This window comes from Sorex araneus, chromosome X, assembly GCF_027595985.1.
Source record: "Sorex araneus isolate mSorAra2 chromosome X, mSorAra2.pri, whole genome shotgun sequence".
Classification (NCBI taxonomy): Eukaryota; Metazoa; Chordata; class Mammalia; order Eulipotyphla; family Soricidae; genus Sorex; species Sorex araneus.
The window spans coordinates 123,280,038-123,304,533 of record NC_073313.1 but is presented as its reverse complement, the minus strand read 5'-3'; the positions used below and the strand labels follow the sequence as shown (position 1 = coordinate 123,304,533).

Sequence of the window (24,496 nt, the reverse complement as noted above, 5' to 3'; positions counted from 1 at the left end):
AATTCCTGAGTGTAGAGCCAGGACTGACCCCTGTGCATCGCCGGGTGTGACCCAAAAAGCAAAAAAAAAAAAATTGGGTCCTCACTCAGTGAGCCATATCTTCTCAGTTCTTCATAGGCCTGACCTTCTGAAAGTATTTAGACTGTTGACAGTATAGCTCCCTTCTTCAAGTTCTCTCCCTGGCATTGCTCTCTCCTGAAATCCCTCCATACCTCACCAGCTTTTCTTTCTTTCTTCATCCTTGAAAATGTTGCTATTTCTTTTGGTTCAATCCTTGCCAATTCTTTCTCTAGTAATATTGCACGCTCTCCTTTAGGATCTCATCAATTCCACCCCAGCCTAGAGATTCAACTTTGCTGATGATATCTTTTTCAGAGTTTGAGTTTTCCCATTGCCAATTGATTGAGATGATTGAGATAACTACTTACCATTACGTTCAATGCCCCTTCAGAAGGAGTCCAATCTTATCTCCAAATCTAGCCCTGTTCACATATACTCCAGCCTCAATGAAATTGGGAATTTACTCCCTTTCAGTTACATACAACCCCATATTTACCACGTCACTCAAAAACCTTCACTCATGCTTATCTCCTCTTCTGGAAAAGCCTTTCTCACCCCATCCTGTTCCATTATTTGTCTGGTACAATTTCACCATTTCTTCCTCTTTTAGCTCTCCCAAAAATGTAACCAAAAATAATTCATCATTCTCTATCTGTGATTCTTTAGCTCATGACTTTCTTTCTTACTAAACTAAGGTCCTCAAGAGAGAAGTCATAATATGCATTTGCTATTCACAGTCAATAGCAAAGTACCTGCCATGTTTGTTTAATCTTTCTCAGTCTTCAATTTCCTGCCCACTATAATTTATCACCTTTCTAACCACCTTTCTCAGCCCCCCAATTTTTGTTCTACTCTGCGCTGTTAGTAGCTTGCCACAACTAGACAAATATCAAGTCAGTTTGATGACCTGAGGAGAAAAAAAGAATGCCAACCCCAAGGCATTGACTTCTGGTTAAAACTGCATTTAAGGACTACTTAGTAAAGAATTTTTCCCTTGAAGCTGATCCAGGGTGTATCTCAATCTGATCTCTCCAACAGTATAAGCTATTGGCAAGCACTGCTCACACAGATCCTGTGCAGAAAACTAAGTGCTAAATCCAGGGCCCCAGAGAAAACTCACTCTTTTTCCGGTCACCTCCAATGGGGAGTTTGGAGGCTGGGATGTATTTCAATGAAACCACCAACTCGCCTTTGTGTGATGGCAAGCCAGTCAGGGACTCAGCACTGATCTGAAACACAGGGAAACCCAACAGGTCAAGCTGGGCTTCTCAGGAATTTCTAGAAACTCCGTAAGGAATTCTAAAATTACCACCAAAAACAGCTTCATGGAACAAAAGGGTCCTTCTCATAAATACAATTCAGAGTCCATCGGACATAGCAGGCATAATTTCTAGGGCATTCTCTTCTGAACAAACTGCAGAAGAACCAGCAAAGGACATTCTGCATTGCCCACTATATTGTTACATTGGGAAGATAGTTACTAGATTTTTAACACCACAAAAGGTATTCTAGCAAGGTTGCCACAGACTCAGGGAACTGACATCAAAAGCAAGAATCTGATTACTAGCATGATTAGTAAGAGCCAGAAAGTGTAAAAATTCTAAATCCTAATCAATATATGACAGGTTAATTGGGTGATTTTAATATGTTCATATGGCATATGACATACAATCATCAAAAAGAATGCAGGGAATTAATTGTTCATGCTGACATGGAGATGTATCCAAGTTATACTGTTAGGATAGCAAGGCAAGATGCAGAAAAAATATATCCCATTTATATTAGTAAATATTCATATTTACACATATGAATAAATTTATACAAGCAATGATTATAATTTTCACTTATATAGTACCAACTGTGTGCCAGGCACTGTTCTAAGTATTTTAAATATATCATCTTGTTTAGTCTTCAAGGCAGTCTCTAAGAAATGATATAGATATATTATTTCCATTATATCAAAATTATATAGTATCATTATTCCCATTTTACAGGTTATGAAACAGAAGAACAGAGAGGATAAGTATATTTCCCAAAGACTCAGAGTTTGAGATTGACAACAACAGGATTCAAGTTCAGACTCTGATTTCAGAGTCCATGCTTTTAACCATCATACAATATTACACAGACAGGGCTAAAGCAGGCAGGGTGCTTGCTTTGATTGCAGCCCACTTGGATTTGATCCCCAGCACAGTCAGGAGTAACGCCTAAGCATGGCTAGGTGTGGCCCAAAAACAAAACAAAAGAAAAAAAGTAACTGGAGAAATTGTACAGCGGATAAGGCGCTTGCCTTGCAACCTCCGTTCCATCCTGACATTCCAATATGGTCCCCTGAGCACCGCCAGGAGTAAATTCTGAGTTCATAACAAGGAGTAAGCCCGGAGAACTGCTGCATGTGGCCACAAAACAAAAATAAATTAAATTTAAAAATTAATTTTAGAAACGCTACATGGAGAAACCCAGAAGGATACAAATTTAACAGTCATTTCTTTGAACAAGAGGGGAGCGGAAAAAGAAAGAAAAGAGGAATTTCAGTTTCAGTTCTGTATACATGTATATTATGTTTTTTAAAATATAAAAATCACATGGATAATTTATCTTATTTCTAAGGATTAAAATTTCTGGATGTTTGGTTTTATAAAAATTAACCTGGGGAGTAAGCCACATCTGATGGTACTTAGAGCTTATTCCTGCCTGGCTCTGTGCTAAGCAGTTACTTCTAGTGGTGGTTAGGGGACCATATGTGGTGCTAGGAATCAAACCAGGGTTAGCTGTATGCAAGGCAAGCATCATAACCCCTGGAGTATCTCTCTGGCCCAAATAAATTTTTTTAAAGAGAGCATGCAGGGATTGGAAAGAAAGTACAGAGGTTAGGGTGCCTGCCTTGCATAGTGCTAACCCAGTTTCAATGCCAAACATTGCATATGGCCCCTGAGCACCAACAGGAGTGATCCTTGGACACAGAGCCAGGAGTAAGCCCTGAGCACCCACAGAGTGTGGTCCATAAAACAAACAAACGAAAAATAATAAAGGAGAGCTTGCAGTCCCCAGAGCACTGTCACAGAAGTGATCCCACGGAAAGAAAGGGGAGTAGCCCCTGAGAGGCGCAGCATGTGCCTCCTCCCCCACAAAAAGGGCAATTACAAAGCTCTGAGGGAATATTAGAATTCTGCCTCAAGGATTTAAATATGACATATTTTCATGTTGTAATTACTCATTACTTTTGATTAATGTCTGCTTTTGTCACTTGAATCTAAGTGCCACAGTGACAGAAATAAGCCTACTTTGGTTCATCCTAGTATGCCCGATATTTAGCCTGGCACATAAAAGATGATCTGAAAATATTTGCTGAATGACTATAAGAATGAATGAATGGGGGCTGGAGCGATAGCACAGCGGGTAGGGCGTTTGCCTTGCACGCAACCAACCCAGGTTCGATTCCCAGCATCCCAGGGGTAATTGCTGAGTGCAGAGTCAGGAGTAACCCCTGTGCATCGCCGGGTGTGACCCAAAAAACCAAAAAAAAGAATGAATGAATAAATGAATGTCTGGGATGTATAACAAGTAGCCTATTATCCTTGACTGTGGGTAACAATTGCTTTATTCTATTGTTTCTCTCAGGCATAGACTTGCTCTTTAGTTTTGGTATCCAGAGCATAAGTGAGCATAGGCTGGAGTTGCCCTTTCCTCACTTGTCTATGTTCACTTTCACTGGGCTTCCTCCAGCCTTCATCATCACACTGAGTATACTGATGCCAGGAAGGCATAATCCACTCAGTTTGGAAAAAATTAACACATACCTAGAATGCACAGTTTAGAGTATGGAGGAATACAAAATAACAGGGAGGGAGGTGGACATCTGGGAGAGAAGACTAAATGTTAAGAAACTTATCATTAGGGTTTTCAAAATGTGCAATATTTTAAATAAAAATAGGTATGCAATACTATCGTGGGCCTTTTTTGTTTACAAAATATCTATACAGTTTATTAATCATTCCAGAGTATTTTTTAATTTCAGTGTGAAATATTCTTCAAGGCAAGTGCTTATAATTGTTACAGTGAATTTTTAATGTAATTATATCAAGTATATAGTCCCCCATGGGCCCCTGAGATAAATATCAAATGCTTAAAAACGTCTAAATGCCTAATAATATGTTATATTTTGGTGATAATTGTTTTTCTGTTCTTATTAGTACTTAAGGGGTCATATTTAGTGTCATTCCTATATTTCTATTGATAGTAGCAATCTAAATTCTGAGCGTACATATTCTTGACTAATAAATTCCACCACCAGAACTTTCTCCTATGGGGCTGGAGCGATAGCACAGAGGGTAGAGCATTTGCCTTGCATGTGGCTGACCCGGGTTCGATTCCCAGCATCCCATATGGTGCCCCAGGCACTGCCAGGAGTAATTCCTGAGTGCAGAGCCAGGAGTAATCCCTGGGCATTGTGGGTGTGACCCAAAAAGCAAAAAAAAAAAAATTCTCCTAAGATTACATTCAGAAAAGAAGGCAAGATATATTATAGCATAGTTTTAAGAGCAAAACAACAAAGACATAATTTAAATGCCTATCAGTGGGGGAATGGTAAATAAATGATAATAAAGGTAAATGAAAGAATACTATGTAAAAATAAGATTAAATAAGATTGATCTGTAAGTGACAGCATAAGATAAATATTCAGATAAATGATAAATCATTAAATTAAAATAAATGAAGAACTTTATAACTCCTTGGTGAATCAATAAAAATAAAAAAAATTATGTACAATAAAGATTATATGAGCATATAAGTTTAAAAAGTAAATATATACATAAATTCATAATATGTTCATCCATGCCACTTAATATAACATTTATATAAGGATAATCATGTGGTTGACAACAGTGGCTTTGCCCAGGGAATAGAATCCAATTTTCATTTTTATATGTGCATGTTGTTTTGATTTTAAACCATTCACATATAAGTGTTTTATTCTTATTTTTCTGAGTAAGCTATATATATATATGTATATATATAGGCATTGTGAGTAGTTCAAACATTATAGAAAGGCATACAGATGATCCTTGAACAACATACAGGGTACCGGCCCTCCAGTCCTTATGTAGTTACAAATCTATGTTGACTTCTCCCAAACTTAACTACAATCATCCCTTGCTATCTTTAGGGCAATGGTTTCAGGACTTCCCTGTGATACCAAATCCATAAATGCTCGAGGCCCCTATGGCCAGCCTCCCCCCTGTATCTGAGGGTTCCACATCCATGGATTCAACTATTATCTGTGGTTGGCTGAATCCGTAAATGTGTAACTCTGGGCTAAAAAAAAAACACACATATTAGTGAATCCATGGATTTCAAAGCTCTGTTGTGAAAGGGTAGACCACACATAGAACACAAAATCAATTTCCTACCTCAGTCTCCCTTTCTGGAGGGAGCTGGCAAGTAACAGTACTATATTAAAATCCAGGTTGGCATTTATATTCCAGAGACCACTGTGCAGTCGGCTACACTCTCACCTGAGATGCCATCTCCAAAGTAAAATTGTCCCTGGATTTTATGACCAAAAGCCACAGCAGTTGAAACTCCACGAATTAAGTTTCCACTTCTTCAGTGAAAAGGTTAGCTCGTAAAACGATTAGAATACATCTGAAAGGTTAGCTTGGACAGGAGGTGCAAGTTAAATTATTAGGATAGACCAAGACTCCAGGATGTTAGGAGGTATAGCATGACACAGATAGGAAAGACTTTTTAAAGAAAAGCCATGGCTTCATCCTTCGGCTAGCCTGCACAGAAGAAATGACTCACAGATGACATCCGAAATTACTGTCAAATTCAGAAGCCTCAGCTGGTGCGCCAAAATTTGAGACATTCCGAGACAGACGACATTCAGAGACACTCCCAGTATGAACCAGCAGATGTCACTACAGACAATAATACCTCAGACCCAAATTGTGTAACTTTTAAAGTTAGACTACCTTTCCATGTAAAGGGAGGCAATGATCCAGTTTCTTATCAAGCATCCAGGAATCCAAATGGACCTCTGCCTCTCCAAGGAAAGTGTTTCTGCCAAAGCGACCATGATGCCAAACAGAGAATTGCAAAGTCCGCTGGGTCAGGAGAGATTCTGGGATCTCATACTGTAAAGGAAAAGAAGAAGTTCAAGATGGTCAGTTGGTGGTAATTTCTTAGAAACTTTTTTTGTAGAATCTGAGTAGCCATACCTAAGCTCATCGTCCTGAATATATTAAATTCCTGAACCCCTAACAACTTTACGTTGTCTTATTCAAAGCCTCAGTCTATCCCATTTCACAAAAATCTACCATATTCCATGGGAGGATCTGGAAAATTCATTTATTTTTCTTAGAGTGAATGAGAAAACATAAAAACCTCAAAAGGATATGCCATGAGATTTATTAACCCAAATGACTTTTTTAAATGAGAGATTTTTAAAATGAATCTACAACTTTACACACACATACACACATACCACCACCACCATCACCACCACCACCATCTTTTTCTTATCTTTGAGTAGCCAGGATGTGGACCATATGCCCTGAGTATATCCTTAAACACAGAGGCAGAATTACTGAAACCCAGGATAGCCCAAGATAACTGCAGAGGAATAAATAAATCTTACAGCACAAGACAAAGCAAAGTCTTCTACCCTTGTGATGTAGATACTTACTCTGAGGATCTCCTCATATAGTGGATTGATAGTGTCCCGCTTAATGCTGGTTTTTCTTTTACCTTGGCGGGACTTATCAGGCAGAAGATAAGTCTTCACATATCTAGAAACCAAAGAGAGCACTGAGTAACTCGACATCTTTTTTTTCCAACCTACTCGTCACATCCCTGTTCTCTCTATACTTATGCCATGACCAAATGAACACGTTGCATAAAGCTCTCACAGACATGCCATCCTTCCAGTGATTTCCCAGTTCTGGTTCCTTTCTCCTCTCTCCTCTAACTGCCATCCATCATACCTCCCTGCCCCTCCAAGAAGTGATAGCCTCAGTTCAAGTGTGCCTGGATAGAGCTTTCATCTCAGATATCAGTCAGGTTCCAGAAGCACTCACGGGTTAGAGTGCTTCTTGGCTGCATCAGCATAGGCCAGCTGGTGGCACTCCTTCACGTGGATGACCAGAGTCTGTGTTTTCTGTTCATACTTCAGAGAAAAGGAAATCTTGCCAGTCACAAAGATGTTCCCAAAATCACCAGCTTCACTATAGATGCTCATCATGCTGCCGATTGTACTCTGAAGATAAAGCACCCACAAACATCTGGGGAAGGCATACTCACCCTTCCACTCTGCTCAGATCTTCCCTCATGATAAGTCACAGTCACAAAACACAAGCTGCAGAATCCTCTATAATAATCCGATACAACCAGTAGTCTTGTAATCTTGTACCAGGGTATAAGAAAGTAATAAGTAGCACACTCACAATTGTTCAAATGGATAAATTAGCTGATTGTTCACCTAGGAATTTAATTTCTCCTTACTCTCTTTTTATACATTTTACTGTTGACTTTTGCCTGGTTCAGAAAGTTGGCAAGGGGTAGCGAGAGGTACAAGCATAGCTAAGTCCATTTCTTATGCATATTTTATATACTAAAATGTCGGCTAGAAGAGTCAAATTGCTAATTTTAAAAAGGTGCTTTAACTATCTGGGGTTTTCTTTAACCTACCTGACCCTTATCAAGACCTATAGATAGAAGTGATTGAACTGGGAATATATTTTCACCTTGGGTAGAAATTAACTCTGCAAGACCATCATTATTTTCCAGTATATGAGCAGGGAAAAACTCTAATCACCCTGGTTCCTTCTGTATTTCCCCTAACCATCTAATCTTCAAACTTACAACAGAACTAGACCTTCATTGTAACATGTCACTTTAAATTTATGCTTCTGATCATATTGTTGCTCTTGAATAATAGGCTGATGTCAGCTATCCTGGCCAGAGCCCTTAAGACACTCACGGCCCTTAACATGAGATTGGTTGTAGAAAAAGATAAAGAAATCTTCACACTCCTTCCTCTAAGGATACTTTTTGTAGCATTTTCAGTGGATTTTCATAACAAACAACAAAACATATATTATTTTGGTTCTTCTTTGGCGCAGGGACTGGGGTTCAGGATGGAAACATCTGAAATATGGTGTTGGGAAGGTATAATGATGGTGGGATTGGTGTTTGAATATTAAGTGTAATCAAATATTGTCAACTACTTTATAAAATTAAAAATAAAAGAAATCTGATCTTACTTCACGGCATGTGTACCCCTAAGAGAGGAGGTCTGGCTTACTTTTCATAAGCCTGTGATGAAGACTGTTTCAAGCTGTTATAACTATCTGATACGAAAAATTTCCAAGGGAGAGGCAAAGAAATTCACCTAAATATGCACTAAGCAACTATGGTCCAAATTGAAGATAGAAACAATAACACATCTGACTTACCTGGAAAAAATAACTGATAATCACCCTAGTTGTTGTTCTGCTCTATGGAGACCCTTGCTTTCTTCCTGATACCCCAACATGTTTATATCTATAGAACTTATAGAATTTACCATGGAAGAGCCACTTCGCATGCTGCTTCTGGCTAGCTTCTGGCGATGCAACTTCACCAGGTGGTCAATATCCTCTTCTTCTTCTGCTTCTTCTTCCTCTTCCTGGGAAATATTTATTCAGAGTTAATAAAAAATAATAAGTTCAAGGAACAAAAGTTTCCCTTTTGTAGAAACCACAATTGCTGCTAAGCTCCAAGGTGTGATGAGCACTTGAGGGACTGGAGTGATAGCACAGCGGGTAGGGCATTTGCCTTGCATGCAGCCGACCTGGGTTCAATTACCAGCATCCTATATGGTCCCCTGAGCACCACCAGGAGTAATTCCTGAGTGCATGAGCCAGGAGTGACCCTTGTGCATTGCCGGGTGTGACCCAAAAAGAAAAAAAAAGAGCACTTGAGCACACATTTCCTTATTTTAATATCTCCCTATTTTAGGCGTCCAATTTATGTTCCAACCATCTTTCTCAAATGTGAAAAGAAATAGATAAGGTTATCTCTTTCACATTAGAATCTTCCAACCTACCCATCTTTTTTCATTTTAATCAAAATATGTATTTATCAGACTCCTCAACTTTATATTCAGCAATGTGTTAGAAGACAAAGAGACAATGAAGACAACTCTTTTCTTTTAAGCAAATCAACAATCAGACTTAGTTTAGAAAAATGGAGAGGGGATGGAGCAATAGCACAGTGGGCAGGGCATTTGCCTTGCACTCGTCCGACCCAGGTTCTATTCCCAGCATCCCATATGGTCCCCCGAGCACCTCGAGGAGTAATTCTTAAGTGCCAGGAATAACATCTGTGCATCGCTGGGTGTGACCCAAAAAGAAAAATAAAGAAAGAAAGAAAGAAAGAAAGAAAAATGGAGAATCAAGACTCATGTAGCCATACCCTAAGTAATTAAACATGTTGGTTTAATATAAACCATATTTAGATACATAAAATTTCATATACTCTACAGGGTAAATACAAAGATACTTACCATATCCACATTGAGGCCTGGGACAGATTTGCTTCTGTCTCCCAAAGAAGCACTTTCAGGTTCCATATCATCCAGGCGAAGATCAATCACAGATTTAGTATATTCTAAATAGAAACCCAAAACCCAAGTCAAAAGAGACCTACCCTTTTCCATACCAATAGCCTACCTAGGATACTAGTAATTTTCATCTCAAAGGAAACCAGCTACCTGAAGGTCTGAGGATCATTTTGGTGTTCTTCTTGAAAATCATTTCACTCTCATCAACAGATACTACATTTTGACCCTCAGGATTAATTTCCTAGGAATGAAGGAAAAAGAAGTGGAAAAGGACACTTGATTAGGTAAAACTATGGAGTGAAGAAGGGGACCTTACTAAGAAGGGGGCTCAGATTTTTTTCAAGGAAGCTCAAGTATGACATAGTTAAGCAAATATTCAATTCCTAGGTAGTACAAAACTTCCAAAGTTGAGAAAATTTATTTAAGTTCTTCCTGAGAAAACAAACCAGAGGGACTAAGAGAGAGAATGAAGGAGAGAAAGAGAATGGAGGGAGAGAAAAAATAAAGGAGGAGAGGAGGGGGGGCGTAGACCATAAACCACAGCTTACCATTACCAAAGGTACTTGAGATTTGGGGGCAGACATCTTCTTCCACTCTGGAAAGAGGCCAGATTTATCCAGAGAGTCTCTCCTGGTGGTAGATACTGGAGTTATTTTTTAAAAAGCACTTCCTCCCTTCCCTTTCTATCTGGGGATCCAAGGTCTATGAAAGTTAACCTAAGGTCTTGTAAGAACCAAATCCACAAAGTAATCTGATTTCTGATTTACCTTGGAAGAATGCAGATGATCACATAAGCAACACTACACAGTCACTCACAGCCCCATTCCTAAGGGAAATAGCATAGTGGCTACTGGTCTAGGAAGACTCTTCCAAGGTAGCAGACTGTTGAAGTTAGCATGCTCTCGAAGGCTGTGCTCAGAGTTAAAGCTGTAGCAGTTCTACTGAAGGACTTGTAGGGATTTCAGAGAAAATAATGTATTCAAATTCCTTAGCACTGAAGTAAGGAAGACTGAAAGGGAACCAGTATTCCGATGCTGGGGAACAAAATGCAAACACAGGTTGATTGGGTGTCAAGAACAATGCGGGGTTCTCACCTGGATGTGCTATCGGAGTCAGCAGTGTAGCTATCCAGACTCTCACTCTCAGCCTCCAGTGCACTCTTTCCACTTTTTAGCTTAGGCACTTCAAATGGCACACTGGAACTAAAATCAAGAGCCAAAGTTTCAAGAAAATGGGAAGCCTTCCAGCCCATTCAACATAGAAGCCTTAGTGATCTTCCTAAGATAAAATTCTGAGTACAGTTTTAAATTTATATCATTCTAAGGTCAAATTCAGAATACTGTCAGTCTCTACTGCTGTTAGGGCTGAGTTCAAACTCCTTAGCATGGCAAGAAATTCATCCTATACTCACCATTTCTCCTTGCACTTTATATTCCAGAATGATGAACTTCTTTTGGTTCTCTGACTATACCAGATTTCTACCTATTCCCGCTTTTCTATTCCTGAGATGTTCTTTTCACAGCGACTACTTTTCCTTGCCTGCCTAAATCTGCTCTTTTTGATCTCTTCTTATATGTCTATTCCTCCAAAATGCTGTGACCATATCCAGAGTGGTTTAGTGACTTTGCCATATGCTCCTAAAGAACCCTAATTTTTTGGTTGCAGTATCACAGATTTAATTATGTATATCTTTTTAACAAATAATCTAATTTATTCACTAATTTGGATACATGATTTAATGTACTTCTTCTCCATTAGACTAAATTTCCTGAGATCCGTGACCATATATCTTGTTCATTGTAGTATCCCCAATGACTAGAAAAGAAATTAGCATATAGTTGGCATCGACATATTTGCTGACTGAATTCTGGATTTAATGCCTTCAGTGAGGCTAAGGTATATATAAAATAAGCAGTATGTTTTGAATTATGTATTCTGACAACAAAAATTCTTTTTCAGCTTTATAAAACCTATAGGGATATACACGATGCTTGGGTTCCTTAGCTCAAAACTGTGAGAGAGCAAGCCAAAATGGAAAATGAAGTCTGCCTCAAATATTTGAAGTGATTTCACTTGACTGACAATATATCATACTTTTTTTTTCTGGATCACACCCAGCAATGCTCAGGGGTTACTCCTGGCCCATGCACTCAGGAATTACTCCTGGCAGTGCTCGGGGGACCATATGGAATGCTGAGAATCGAACCTGGGTTGGCCACATACAAGGCAAATGTCCTGCCTGCTATGCTATTGTTCCAGACCTGTATCATACTTTCTTGGCTTTCTCCTCTTACTTCACTGACTGCTCTTTCTCATACTTCTTTCCTGGTCCCTCCTCATCTCCAAATCTCTAAACTGATTCTCTGGAAAGCTTCTCATCTCTGTAGAAGATTATTACCAAATCATGTAATCTAATATCACAGCTTTAACTATCCTCTGAAATACAAAAACTGCTAAGTTTATGTCACTCAAATGCTAGATTTATAATACCAATGGCCTACTTGCCATCTCCACTTGGATGTCTCACACAGAAAGTCGAAAGTCCTGACCTTCCTCCTCAAACCTGCCCCTCTTTCCATTTTATGAAGTGATAAATCTGTATTTTCATTTCTCAGGTCAAACATCTTTGAGGTGGTGGGCCATACCAGGCTATGCTCAGGGCTTACTCCTGGTTCTATGCTCTGGAATAACTCCTGGATGGGATAGGGGGACCATATGGGATGCCAGGTTTTGAACCCAGGTTAGCTACATACCAGTCAAGCACCTTACCTACTGTACCATCTTTGGCCCATCAGGCAAAAAAAATCTTAAGAATCACTCTTGACTGACCAAGAGATAGTACAGTGGGTTGGGTGCTTGCCTTGTATAGCGCCAACCTGGGTTCAATCCCTGGCCTCCCATATGTTCTGAGCACCAATGAGTGATTCTTGAGTGCTGAGCCAGGAGTATGCATCGCCAGGTATGGTCCCAAAACAAAACAAGACAAAACAAAATCGCCCTTGACTTCTCTTATTCTCTCATAGTACAAATCCAATCTATTTGAAAATCCTCTTGCCTCTGTTTTCTATGTAGATGTACAATCTGACTAGTTCTTTCCACTCCACTACTATTACTTGATCTTAACCACGACCATCTCTACCTCCTGGATGGTTGTATTAGTCTCCTAGCTGATCTCATTGCTTACACCTTTATCCCCATAGAATCTTTCCTCAATACAACAGTCAAAATGAGTCTTCAAAATACAAATTCCACATAGAATTATCATGTGATTCTGTAATTTCATTCTTAACTATCTGCCTAAAAGAATGAAAAAGTCCACATAAAAACTTGAATATTCATAGTATTATTCAACGCCAAAATGTGGAAACAGTCCAAATGTGTATCATCAGATGATTGAATGAATGAAAGGGGATATATTCATACAATGAAATAAAAAAAGCATGAAGTTATATTATATAATACAACATGAATGAAACTTGAAAATATTACATTAAGGAAAGAAGCCAGAAACAAATAGTCACATATAAGCAGTATAATTCCATTTATAGTAACTGTTTATAATAGATAAATTCATACAGACAGAAAGCATATTAAAAACTGGGAGAAGTGAGTATAGCTTACTAGGTATGGGTGTTCTTCTTACAGTGCTGAAATGCTTCAATATTGTAATGGTTATACATTTTAAAAGCATTAAAAGTTCACAAATTGTTCACTTTAAAATTGTTATGAAAGATAAATTTTTAATATTTAAAATTTCTGTCCCTTAATTTACAATACTGTTAATGATGCATACAATTTTTGGTTTCATGCATGCAATATTCCAAAAACATACACACCACAAAAGTGTCTCCTTACCCCATTCAATTGCCACCTCCTGCTGTGGTATGCTCAATTATACAAACCAGTTCTAGGGTGATAATTCTATTTATTTTTTATTTAAAAAATTTTTATTGTAAAATATTTGTAATAATGTAATGGTGAATCTTATTATACACATTCAATAAATCATATTTTAAAGTTTACAATGTTGTACCTTAAAATTTTAGTTAAGATTCTGTCTAAAGGAGCCTGGGCAATAATGTAGTAATAATGATATGTGCTTTGCATGGATGAGACCCTGGTTTGACCCTGGGGACTGTGAGGTTCCTTAAATACCACTGAGAGTTCTGGAGGTTCCCCAGTGTGAGGCCCTCACACCCCTAAGTGTTTTGGGGTTGGTCCTGCTGGTCTTTACCACTGCAGGACCCTTAGTCTGGGTCTTCACTGGGCTCTAAGCATTGGACCCTTCTCCTGGAGTGATCCCAGGGCCCCCTAAAACTGCTTGGGAGCTCCCCACCCTTCCCCCAAAAAATACTGTAAAAATTAATGACCAACATAGCCTTCTCTAAGGCTTTCATTTTCTTTCTCACTAAGTGTTTGAGCACAGACTCCAGCGCCTCTGGTGAAAGACAGTTCTGTGAACTCTGAGGCAGTCCGTGCACATAGGGTGATCATTTTAATTCTAGGGTTTTAATTCTTTGTTTAATTCTCGGTTTATTGGCTTTTGGCCATTTGTTATTTATTCCCTTTGTTTCTTTATAATCCCACATATGACAGGACATTCTATATCTGCCCTTCTCCTTCTAATTTTACTCAGCATGATACTCTTCAGAACAAAATAGATAGTAATTTCCATGTTAAGTGAATTTCTCAAAATGTTATTCAAATCCTTCTTACTTGAAGTTCATACAAGTGCCAAAAAGTTTACGTAATTTGCTCCGTATTCCATCTCTGTCCTTATTTCCTCCCACTCCAGAGCCACATCCTCTTAGCTCACTCAGTTAAAGAGTACTTTGTGTCAAGCACAAACTCCTCAACATAGAGACTCGATCCCTATTGGCTCCTCTGCCTAAAATAATTTTCCCTCAGGCACTCTCAGGATTTTCCTCCTTATTTGTCTTCACTAAAATGTCACCTGAATATTTAGGCTTTTTCCTGGCTATCCTAAATAGAACAATAAATGCATACACATGCTTTTCTGGAACCCCCTATCTCTGCAGTCTACTTCACTTTTTCCAAAACACTTATCAAGTCAACAAGTGGCATATATTTATATATATTTGACTATTTATTGTCTATGCCTCATGCCCCAATCTAAACTCAACAAGCATGGGACTTTATTGTATCCACTGGTGGTATATCCCACCACTAAAACTATGTCTATAAAATAACTGGCACGCATATATATTCATAAATAAACTAAAAAAGAACAAAGTAATCAAAACCTATAATTCCTTAGGCAGTAAAGAGTAAACTTTTCAAGTTATCACATGCTGTTGGAGATAGTTCTATGAGAAAATACAGTGGGGGTTGAAATCTTAGGGCGTGTGAGAGGTAAAATAGGTCTATTCTTTCAAGACTTTTTAGTTTTATAGTTCAAGACATAACAATGAATGTATTTCATTTTTATATAATAAAAATTTTAGAATAATTATTTTACTCCTTTGCTCCAATGAATAAAGAGCCCAAAGTGAACCATTCCGCTAAAGAGGTAGTTTGACAAGGACCCATGGAAAGTGTTTTCTGCTTGTATTTTTCCCCTAAAGATTAATATATACTGATGCAGGACTGATATAAACCACTCTAGGGCAAACAGGCAATTATTTGACATCTGTGCAGTGAAAAATAGACTAAGAGATGGGAGTTCTGGGCTCTAATGATCTTTATGATCTCAGGTAAATCACTTATCTTTCTTTTCTGTAAAAAATAAAGGGGTTGAATTAGATTATGTCTGAGGGCCACATCATTTTATGGAAAAGATATTTTATGGCCACTTAATCTGTTCCCATGTTTAGGATAAATAAAAGTCTTCTGGGTCTAATGAGACAAGAGGTCACAGGCAGCCAGAAGCACAGAAGCAGGTTTTATAAAATACATTCTAGTCAATGATGTCAGATGTGTTAATCAGGCTCAGGAAATAAAAGTCATTCTAATTCTTATCCACAAGGAAAAAGTGCGCCCCATCACCTAGAAGAGATTAGTCACCTATGCAAAGCAGGGTGAATAAAATTATAGTATGTATGTATGTGTGCATATATACATATAATTATATACTGTGGAGGTGGCAAATAAAATGAGATAGACCTTTTGACATGGAAAAATGTTAGTGTTATATTTTTCCCTTGTGCATCTTGACATAGTCCCTGACATAAAATGCACATATTTGAGTATGTAATAAGATTTTAAAGGGTTTTTCTTGATTGGAGGTTTGTGGCCACACTTGATTATTCTCAGGGTTTACTCTTGGCTCTGAGCTCAGGGGTCGTTCCTGGTAGGGTTTAGGGAATGCAGTGCCGGGTAAAAATCCCAGGTCACTTATGTGCATGGAAAGAGCTTTACTTGCTGTAGTCTCTCTGGGCCTATGATTTTAAGTTTTAACATATGTATACGTCCCGGGAAATATCACATTTAAGTAAATCAACACATCATTTACTCCCCAAAGTTTCCTTTTGTTCTTTCATAAATCTCCTCTCCATCCCTGCCATATGCACAGACTGATGTGCTTTATTTCACTAATATATATCTTAAATTTTTTAGAATTTTATATAAATACAATCATACAATATATCCTTGGTTTTGTTTTGACTCCTTTTACCGGCATGATTATTTTTAGATGCATCTTTGTTTTGCATATATCAATAGTTAATTCCTTTCCATTGCTGAGTACTACTTTATTGTATCAACAAACTTTATCCATTCACCCGCTGATGAACATTTGGGCCATCTTCCACTTTTTACTATGACTAATAAGCCTTTTATAAACATTCGTATGCAAGTTTTTGCATGAACCTAACTTAATTTCACTTGAATAAATACTAAGAATGGAATGGGAATCAAGACAGGTGTAACTGAACTTGAAAAAGCACTGGTAAACTGTTCTCAAAACGACTGCACCACTGTATATTTCCTTCAAGAGTTTATGAGAATTCTAGTTGTTCTTCATCATCATTAATCATTTCTATATTCAGACATTTTAACTTTAGTCACATGTGGGTATACCTTAGTTTCTTATTATGATTTTAACTGTATATCCCTAAAGACTAATGATGTAAAGAACCTTTTCATATAATTATGTGATGCTGTATATTGACTTTTATGAGATGCCCTTTCAAATTTGGTCCCAACATACAGTGTATTATCTGAAGCACTGAGAATTATTTATGTTTTTTTGTGTGTGCCAATATGTATGCATAAAAATACATGTGTGTAAGTGTCAGAGACAAATTTAGAGCCCCACAAAGATAAACAATGAAATTTTCACAACTATATCCCTGGCTTATATTACTGACATTTAAGTTCTTTTTTCTTTCATTTTTTTCACTTAACATGTATGAGGTGTAACACTACTTTTCAAATGTAAGAAAATAAAAATGTAAGAAACCATGTATGTATATTAAACAGTATGGTAGTTCATGCACCAAGACTATTAATTACTAACAGTAATTGTCTGGGACACAGGCAGTGAGGACTGGCTTTATATATTGCTTTACTGGGGACTTGCTTTATATAATGCTTTTTAGTAGTCATATTAAATATAATAAAGTCATGTCTCTTTGGCTGAGGGAAAATTAGAAACATAAAAAGCCAACAATGCACCAGCATCAATCACATGAGGTCAGAAGCAAAGTCATAAAGTATAAAAGTCATAGCTAAGAAAATAGAAGCAAAACTACCAATGTGGATATATGGATAATAAGTAAATGAGTAGACACTAGGTAGTTCTGGCATAAGTCAAGAAAAATTAAAAAGCTCAAGATATCAGGAATCACTAGGGCACCACAATAGAGGCAGATGAAACTTCAAGTGTTTGTATCTTCCAGGGAACTAGTATGAGCTAAAGGATCCACTTAGTTTAGGGCTGAATTGAGTGAGTCTTGTTGCCAGCATACAGAGTTTCAAAAGACTAAAACATAGGATGGTTACAAGAATAAAGCATATAGACAGCAATAATGTATGTATTCTTGAATGAACGTATAAGATGTTATGGGGGAAAGATTTCAGTTTAGGCGAGAGATCCTATAAGAAGTCACTCACACTTATCAGAATAAACAAAACATGTAGGTCAAGCTTCCCATACTAAACTTAAGTAAAATGAAAATATATGGTCTGGAAATATATATAAATAAGCCATGGTGTTAGGGGAAACTTGTGAGATAAAAGAAGAATCCATTCTGGAACAGAATATAAAACTGGGGCAGAAGTGGATTTTAGTGAGTGCTTTACACTACAGAGGAGCTTAATAGAATATAGATTTGAAAAAACACAAGAGCTCAAATACAAGATAAAAACAACAAAATTACTAAATACTAAATACAAGGTTGAGAAGAAATAACAAACCACCCATAATTCAAACGAGTAAACTAGACACTACAAAATGAAAGAAAAAGGAGGAAGAAAATGGGAGAAAATCATTGAAAGCCAAAGTAACAATATAGAGGAAAGAGTTGAGAGAATCATGGTTCATTGTTTTAATCTTTCTCTTTTTTTCTATCACAATCCAGAATTTAAAAAAGAACAGAAAAGAAAGGATGAGGAGACCCAATATCAATGAGATATAATACTTAAGTAATCAAATGAAGAAAAGAATTTGGAGGGCACAATAATGAAAAATTTTCCTTTCATTAAAAAAATTTCCTTTTGTATAAAAAATGCAAAAAGAACACACAAGTACACTACATATCAGGAGGAAGTGATACAGGATGGCCATTAATGTATATTTCTGTCTATTATAACTTTTAGATTGCTCAGATTATTTTTTTACCTTGTCAGGATTTATAACAATTATATATTCTATTTCGCAACCATATTTTTGTTTAGTTAGAGCTAATATTTTAAAAGATTGCATGCTTATAATCAAGCCTTGAATCATGGCTTTTATACACTCATATACATATATACATGAATATATATACATGTACATGTATATATATACATATATAACATATATATACATATAGTGAAAGTTAATTTCGTGCAGAGTCTACTGATAATGCTTAACACTGAAGAAAGAATGGATAACTTACAACTTGACCAAGTCACTACACTCTATCTTAACAAATTCTAGACTCAAGATTAGCTAAGAAAACTAAAGGGGTTCAAACTGGAAAAGAAGTTACACTATTGAGAGAAGCAGCAGTGAGTCCCGGAAGACAGCAGAGTGCCAGAGATCTCACCGGACCCTGTATCCAACCAATTTCACTGGGGCACCTCAGATGGAGCATGTGTGCCCTCTCCGCCCACTCCAGATGAAACCCTGGAGACCAAGAGCTCTGAGAAGCAAGGCCCAGGTATGCGGGTTCCAGAACTAAGACTCCAGGCCTTACAGTAGCAGCAGAGGAATAGGGTTGTCCCTCCCCATCACCACACCTGCTTGGGGTCCTGGCTGTCACACCCACAATCTGCCTCTGGGCATTGTCTCAGCACACCACTATCATTACTTGCATAAGACATAAAGATACACATAGAAAATCCTAAAAATTCCATTAACTGTTAGAAACAATAAATGAACATGGCAAGGTTAGAAACAATAAATGAATATCAACACACAAAAACCAGTTGAAGGGTGTGAGAGAAAGTACAGCAGGTAAAGTATTTGCTTTGCACGCAGCTGACTCCAGTTCAAACCCCAACACCATATATGATCCCCTAAGTCAGCCAGGAGTGATACCTGAGTTTACCTGAGCTCAGACTCAGGAGTAAGCTCTTAGCACGGCCGGGTATGGTCCAAAAACCAGAAACCAAAACCAAGAATCTTTTGCATTTCTATATGTAACTATTAAAACAGGAGAGAAAGAAACTTTTTAAAAATCATTTAACATTTTGCCCAAAAAATACTTGGGCCCAGAGCTATAGTACAGTCGGTTAGGCCCTTGCCTTACATACAACTGACGCTGGTTAATCATGGACCCCCAGCACCACATATGGTCCGCTGAGCACCACCAGGAGTAAGCCCCGAGCACCGCCAGATGAGGTACCCAAAGAAAAAAAGTCAGCTATTTAGAAATAAGTTTAACAACAGAGATTAAAGGTTTATATAACAAATACTATTAAGTTTCTACTAACAGAAACAGATTAATTCTCAAAAGATTAAAAACAGAACTTCCATATTACCAAGCAATTCCACCCAAGATTATAAAAACATTAAGAAATATATGCACTTATGCTCACTGCAACATTATTTATAATAGCCAACATCTAGAAACAACAAAAATGCACAAAGACAGGTGAATGGATAAAGAATGTGTGGAATACTAACTACTCAGTTATAAGAAAAGATGAGATCTTGCTTTTTGTTACGACTTGAATGGAACTAAATGATGTCATGTGAAGTGAAATAAGGAAGACAGAGGACAACTGTCAGATGATCTTCATTATATGTGCCATATAAAGAAACAAAGCAAAGGAATGGATAGTATCCAGTGAAAACAAACCCTTGGTCCTCGATTATGTAATTGAGGTTACCAACTTGGAGGGATGAGGTAAAGAAGAAAGAAATGAACTAGAAGGGCCAGAACATTAGCGGAGTGTCTCTCTCATTTCAATGTTGGTGGAGGTGAAGAATCATTGCACGCCAAAACCATGAACACTAACACTATTGTGATACCCCACAAAAATTTAAAAATGTATGTCCATTAGTAGAGAAGAGGTCATATTGGTGTGGTATTGGTATTGGAACATTAAATGCCTAAAACAACCATATTATAAACAATTAAATTATGAACAGTAAATAAGTGTTATAATAAAAATAAAAACTTATAAAAGTATATGTCCTTATAAAAGCTTACAATTAATGTTCCAAGCATCATTACTCTTAATAATGAAAAATAGAAACAATTTAAATGTTTATCAACAGATAAGAGATAAATAATTTGAAGCACATACATAGAACATTAAGAATATAGTGCTCAAAGTAAAAAATAAGAGGGGCTGGAAAGACAGCATAGCAGGTAGGGCATTTTTCTTGCACGCAGCAAACCTGGGTTCGATTCCCAGCATCCCATATGGTTCCCTGAGCACCACCAGGGGTAATTCCTGAGTGCAGAGCCAGGAGTGACCCCTGTGCATTGCCAGGTATGACCCAAAAAGAAAAAAAAAGAATATTATTTTGCAACAAAAACAGAGATGTACTGATGCATGCTGCAACACAGATGAATCTTGAAAACATGATCTCCGACAAGAGGCAATCCAAAGAATTACATATTGCATGATTCCATTTAATTAAAATGCATAAAATTCACAGAGACAGAAAACAGATTAGCTATTGCTTAGGGACAGAAGGATAACAGGACTTGAGGGTAGGAAAAGGTAAAAGGTACATTTTATGGTGATAAAACTGTTCTAAAATTTGATTGAGGGAGCCAAAGAGATAGCACAGGTGCATGTGACTGGCCTCAGTTCAGTGCTCTGAGCACTCCAAGAGCAACCCCCAGGCACAACTCACTGTGATCGACAAACCAAAAAACAAATTGTTTGAGGTGATGATGGCATAATTCTGTGAATATAATAACCATTTCAATGTACACTCTATATGGGGGAGTTTTATAGCATGTGAATTAAATCCTGATAAAAGTGTAGTCATAATGACATTGACAAAAAAAAGACCACTCTATGGTTTTCATATTGTTTCCCTTAAAAATAGAAGATGTTAATGACTAATACCTTTTGTGGTCAAGAACATTTGTCTGAAGAATAGCTATTCTTCCATTTTATCTGAGTTTTATTCTGTTAAATTCCAGTAAATTAAATAGAACACTTTAAATTCAGTATTAAATATATTATATATTTAGTTTTTAATATTTGATATATTCTAAAGCTTTTTAGTCTATATACATATACATAAAAGATCATTTTTGCATTATGTGTATGCTGTATCGGTCCAATTTGGATGATCTACTGTTTTATTTTTTGTTTCCTATAGAGGTTAAAGTTCAAAGTTTAACTTTAACTTTAACTTTAAGAGAGTCTCTTGCCCGCATGCCTGGCTGTCTTCCCCGGGGTCCCTCAGAGGGGATGGGTTCCAGCTTCCCTCCCCACCCCGAGCAGAGCTCCTGGCGGCCAAAGACCACCGGAACCTAGCTACAGCCATGCTAGAGGCCCCTCTCCACACGTTCAGACAGGCCTCATGCATGAAGGTACCGGCAGAGGAACCCAGGTGTGTGTAATCCCATCAACGGCCAACATCCAGAGACTTAAAAGCAAGCTCTCAGAAGATATCCTGTAGTTTACTTCTCCCTGTGGGAGAAACTGGCAAGCTTTGCAAGCTTCCCATGGTGTATTCATATGCTAAATCCAGTAACAAGCTGGATCTCATTCCTCTGACCCTGAAAGAGCCCCCAGTGAGACATCATTAGGAGGGCAGAGTCGAGAGAGACTTCTAAGATCTCAGGGAAAGGAAGAAATGAGAGGATACTGAGCCCGCTCGAGAAATCGATGATTAACGGGATTTCATGATCGTGATACAGGTTAAATTTTCATTTAAAAATGAATTATTTTTATATGTCTCCAAATTATTCTTCTAAAAAACAAAGTATGGCAAAATGTCAATGCTTACATGTGAGTTGCAGAACTGCAACTTTTTTCTCTTTCTAAATAGTCCTATATTTTGAACATCTATTATTTTATAGCTAGAAGAAAGTAAAATAAAAGAATAAAAAGGATGGATAGCATTATTAGCTTGGTTCTTACCTGGAATCTTTATGTTGCTCCTGGATGCTCTTTCTCCCCGGCCAGATACTGCCCACTTGTGACTGGTGAAGGAGAGACTGTGGCATGGTCTCTCTTTTACTCACTTCAAGGAAAACGAAAGCATGGCAGAATGGTGATGAGGAAAAAAAAAAAGGGAAACACATCACATCTATAGAAATTCTAGTACTATAATCTTCTATATTCCTCACAGATAGGCTGAGCCCCCGAAGCAGTAAGAACACCCAGTAAGAACAGAGAATTCCATACTAGAAAACATCACTGAGATCATGTACTGCAGGGAACTATCCCCAAACAGGTCTACCCTACCTGCGGGTTTGCGGCGCAGGGACATCCTGATGATCTCACTTCCTGTGTGGTAAGCGAAGCGATTCACCTTCTGGTCATAAAACCAGTCTCCAGTCGCCATCTTCAATTCTCTAGGAAGGAATAAAAGAAGATATCAGAAGGATAAAGAATGGCTCTTGTCATTCAACCAGCAAAGGCTAAGGAGAGAAATCTACACAGCCAGAACCTCATTCCCCTCTCTCCAATCACCACAGGTGACACTCACATTTCCTTGGCGCACACCTTGCACCTCCAGGTACCATTGCTCTCCTGGATGCGGCAGTCCCGACACACAAAGTGATTACAACCTCGGCAAGTGTTGGTTTTCGGAATAAACCGACCCAGGCTCTCCTGGCACCGGGCACAGGTGCGATCACTATAGTGTTGGCTGCCTCTTTTGGCCCCTTTCCTTTTTATCTCCAGTAACTCATTCTTCAGTCGCCTGAGAGGACCCAAAAGAAAAGCACAAATGGAATCAAAATTTGCAGAGGTCAATGACGTGTGGTTGAGGGGCCGACGCTGTAAGACTAATTGGTTCTACGATAGAAACAATCTTAGAGCCAAACCTGACCCAACAATTTATAAGCATCATGCATCAACTGCTCTAAAAACCAGGTGTTGGATATCATGACAAGTCTGGACATCAGTGGTTAAAATGTGTAGGAGCTCATGATTTCTTCAGGGATGCTTACCTAATCCTTTTCTCATCTGCTTTCCGGAGCTCTTCATCTCGTTGTAGAACACTGAGGATCAAATCCCTTTCCATCTCAGACAGAAAAGAAAGGTCAAGTATCTCCGACATGACTGACTGGATGTATTTTTCTTCTACTTTTTCTTCAAATTACTAGACCAGGGGAGCTACTGGTGCTACCTGAAATAAAACAAGATCTCATTTGCACAAATAATCTACTCCAGAACAGGATGCACAAAACATTTACTCCAGAACCACCTGAGAGCAAGGGTGGGGACGAATTAGCCTCAGAACATGATGGGCCAGACAAATATGCTTCCCGTCAGCTTCTCTGGCCCATCTGCCTGTGTTATATAGACGGAGAGTGATGCTATAAATATCCACGTGACCTTTGGAATAAAAAGTTTCCCCACTCCTTCCCTAGAGCCTTTTGGTAAACCAAGAGACAAATATAGGTAGCCGACCAATTCCCACTCCCATCTGAATCCTGAAGAAAATTTGAGTTTAAAGAAAACTTTTTTATATTTTTATAAAAATTTAAAATTTTGATTTAAAAATATATATAAAGAAAAAACTCTGGGGGAAGGTTGGGTTTTTCAGGATAAACATCTTAATCTGGATAAATTACAGAACAGCTGAGTGTTTTATTCCCCACCAAGTGGGTTTTTAATCATCCAATTTTCAATAAGACTAAGTTTTTTCACTTTCTAAGTCAAGATATTAAGTCAAAGAATTAGACAGAGGTCTTTGTAACATAGGAGCAGACCACATGGGAATTCCTGTCAGTTTAAGCCTGTTTCTCCTTTCCTGACCAGTTTGCACATTCTCAGAATTCATCAGATTACTGATGCACTTAAAACTCTCCATTACTTACTTTATCTCCCAAAATTCTGATTACTATGACTACTTCAATATTATCTTCACTTGGACCAAGAGATAGTACAATGTGTAAGGTGCTTGCTTTACAGGCTGCCAAACAAGGTTTGATCCCTGAAACCACATATGATCCCCCAAGCCCTGCCAGGAATTATCCATGAGCAAGCACAAAGCCTGGAGTAAGTCCTGAGCACTGC

General features: G+C 38.0%; 1 protein-coding gene across 1 annotated transcript in view; it reads right to left on the bottom strand.

Moving 5' to 3' along the window:
* SYTL4 (synaptotagmin like 4) overlaps window positions 1-23,545 on the bottom strand; it is a 29,218-nt gene extending 5,673 nt beyond the window's left edge. Inside the window, exons 1-13 of the mRNA XM_055122443.1 lie at window positions 23,425-23,545; window positions 22,959-23,174; window positions 22,715-22,824; window positions 22,388-22,490; window positions 10,759-10,866; window positions 10,213-10,294; window positions 9,815-9,905; window positions 9,608-9,711; window positions 8,627-8,728; window positions 7,140-7,318; window positions 6,749-6,851; window positions 6,036-6,197; window positions 1,181-1,289 (exon numbers count right to left, since the gene is read on the bottom strand). Of these exons, the coding sequence (XP_054978418.1) occupies window positions 1,181-1,289; window positions 6,036-6,197; window positions 6,749-6,851; window positions 7,140-7,318; window positions 8,627-8,728; window positions 9,608-9,711; window positions 9,815-9,905; window positions 10,213-10,294; window positions 10,759-10,866; window positions 22,388-22,490; window positions 22,715-22,824; window positions 22,959-23,174; window positions 23,425-23,534 (1,579 nt within the window). The 5' untranslated portion in view covers window positions 23,535-23,545. The remainder of the gene's footprint in view (window positions 1-1,180; window positions 1,290-6,035; window positions 6,198-6,748; window positions 6,852-7,139; window positions 7,319-8,626; window positions 8,729-9,607; window positions 9,712-9,814; window positions 9,906-10,212; window positions 10,295-10,758; window positions 10,867-22,387; window positions 22,491-22,714; window positions 22,825-22,958; window positions 23,175-23,424) is intronic.
* Window positions 23,546-24,496: the final 951 nt, after the last annotated feature.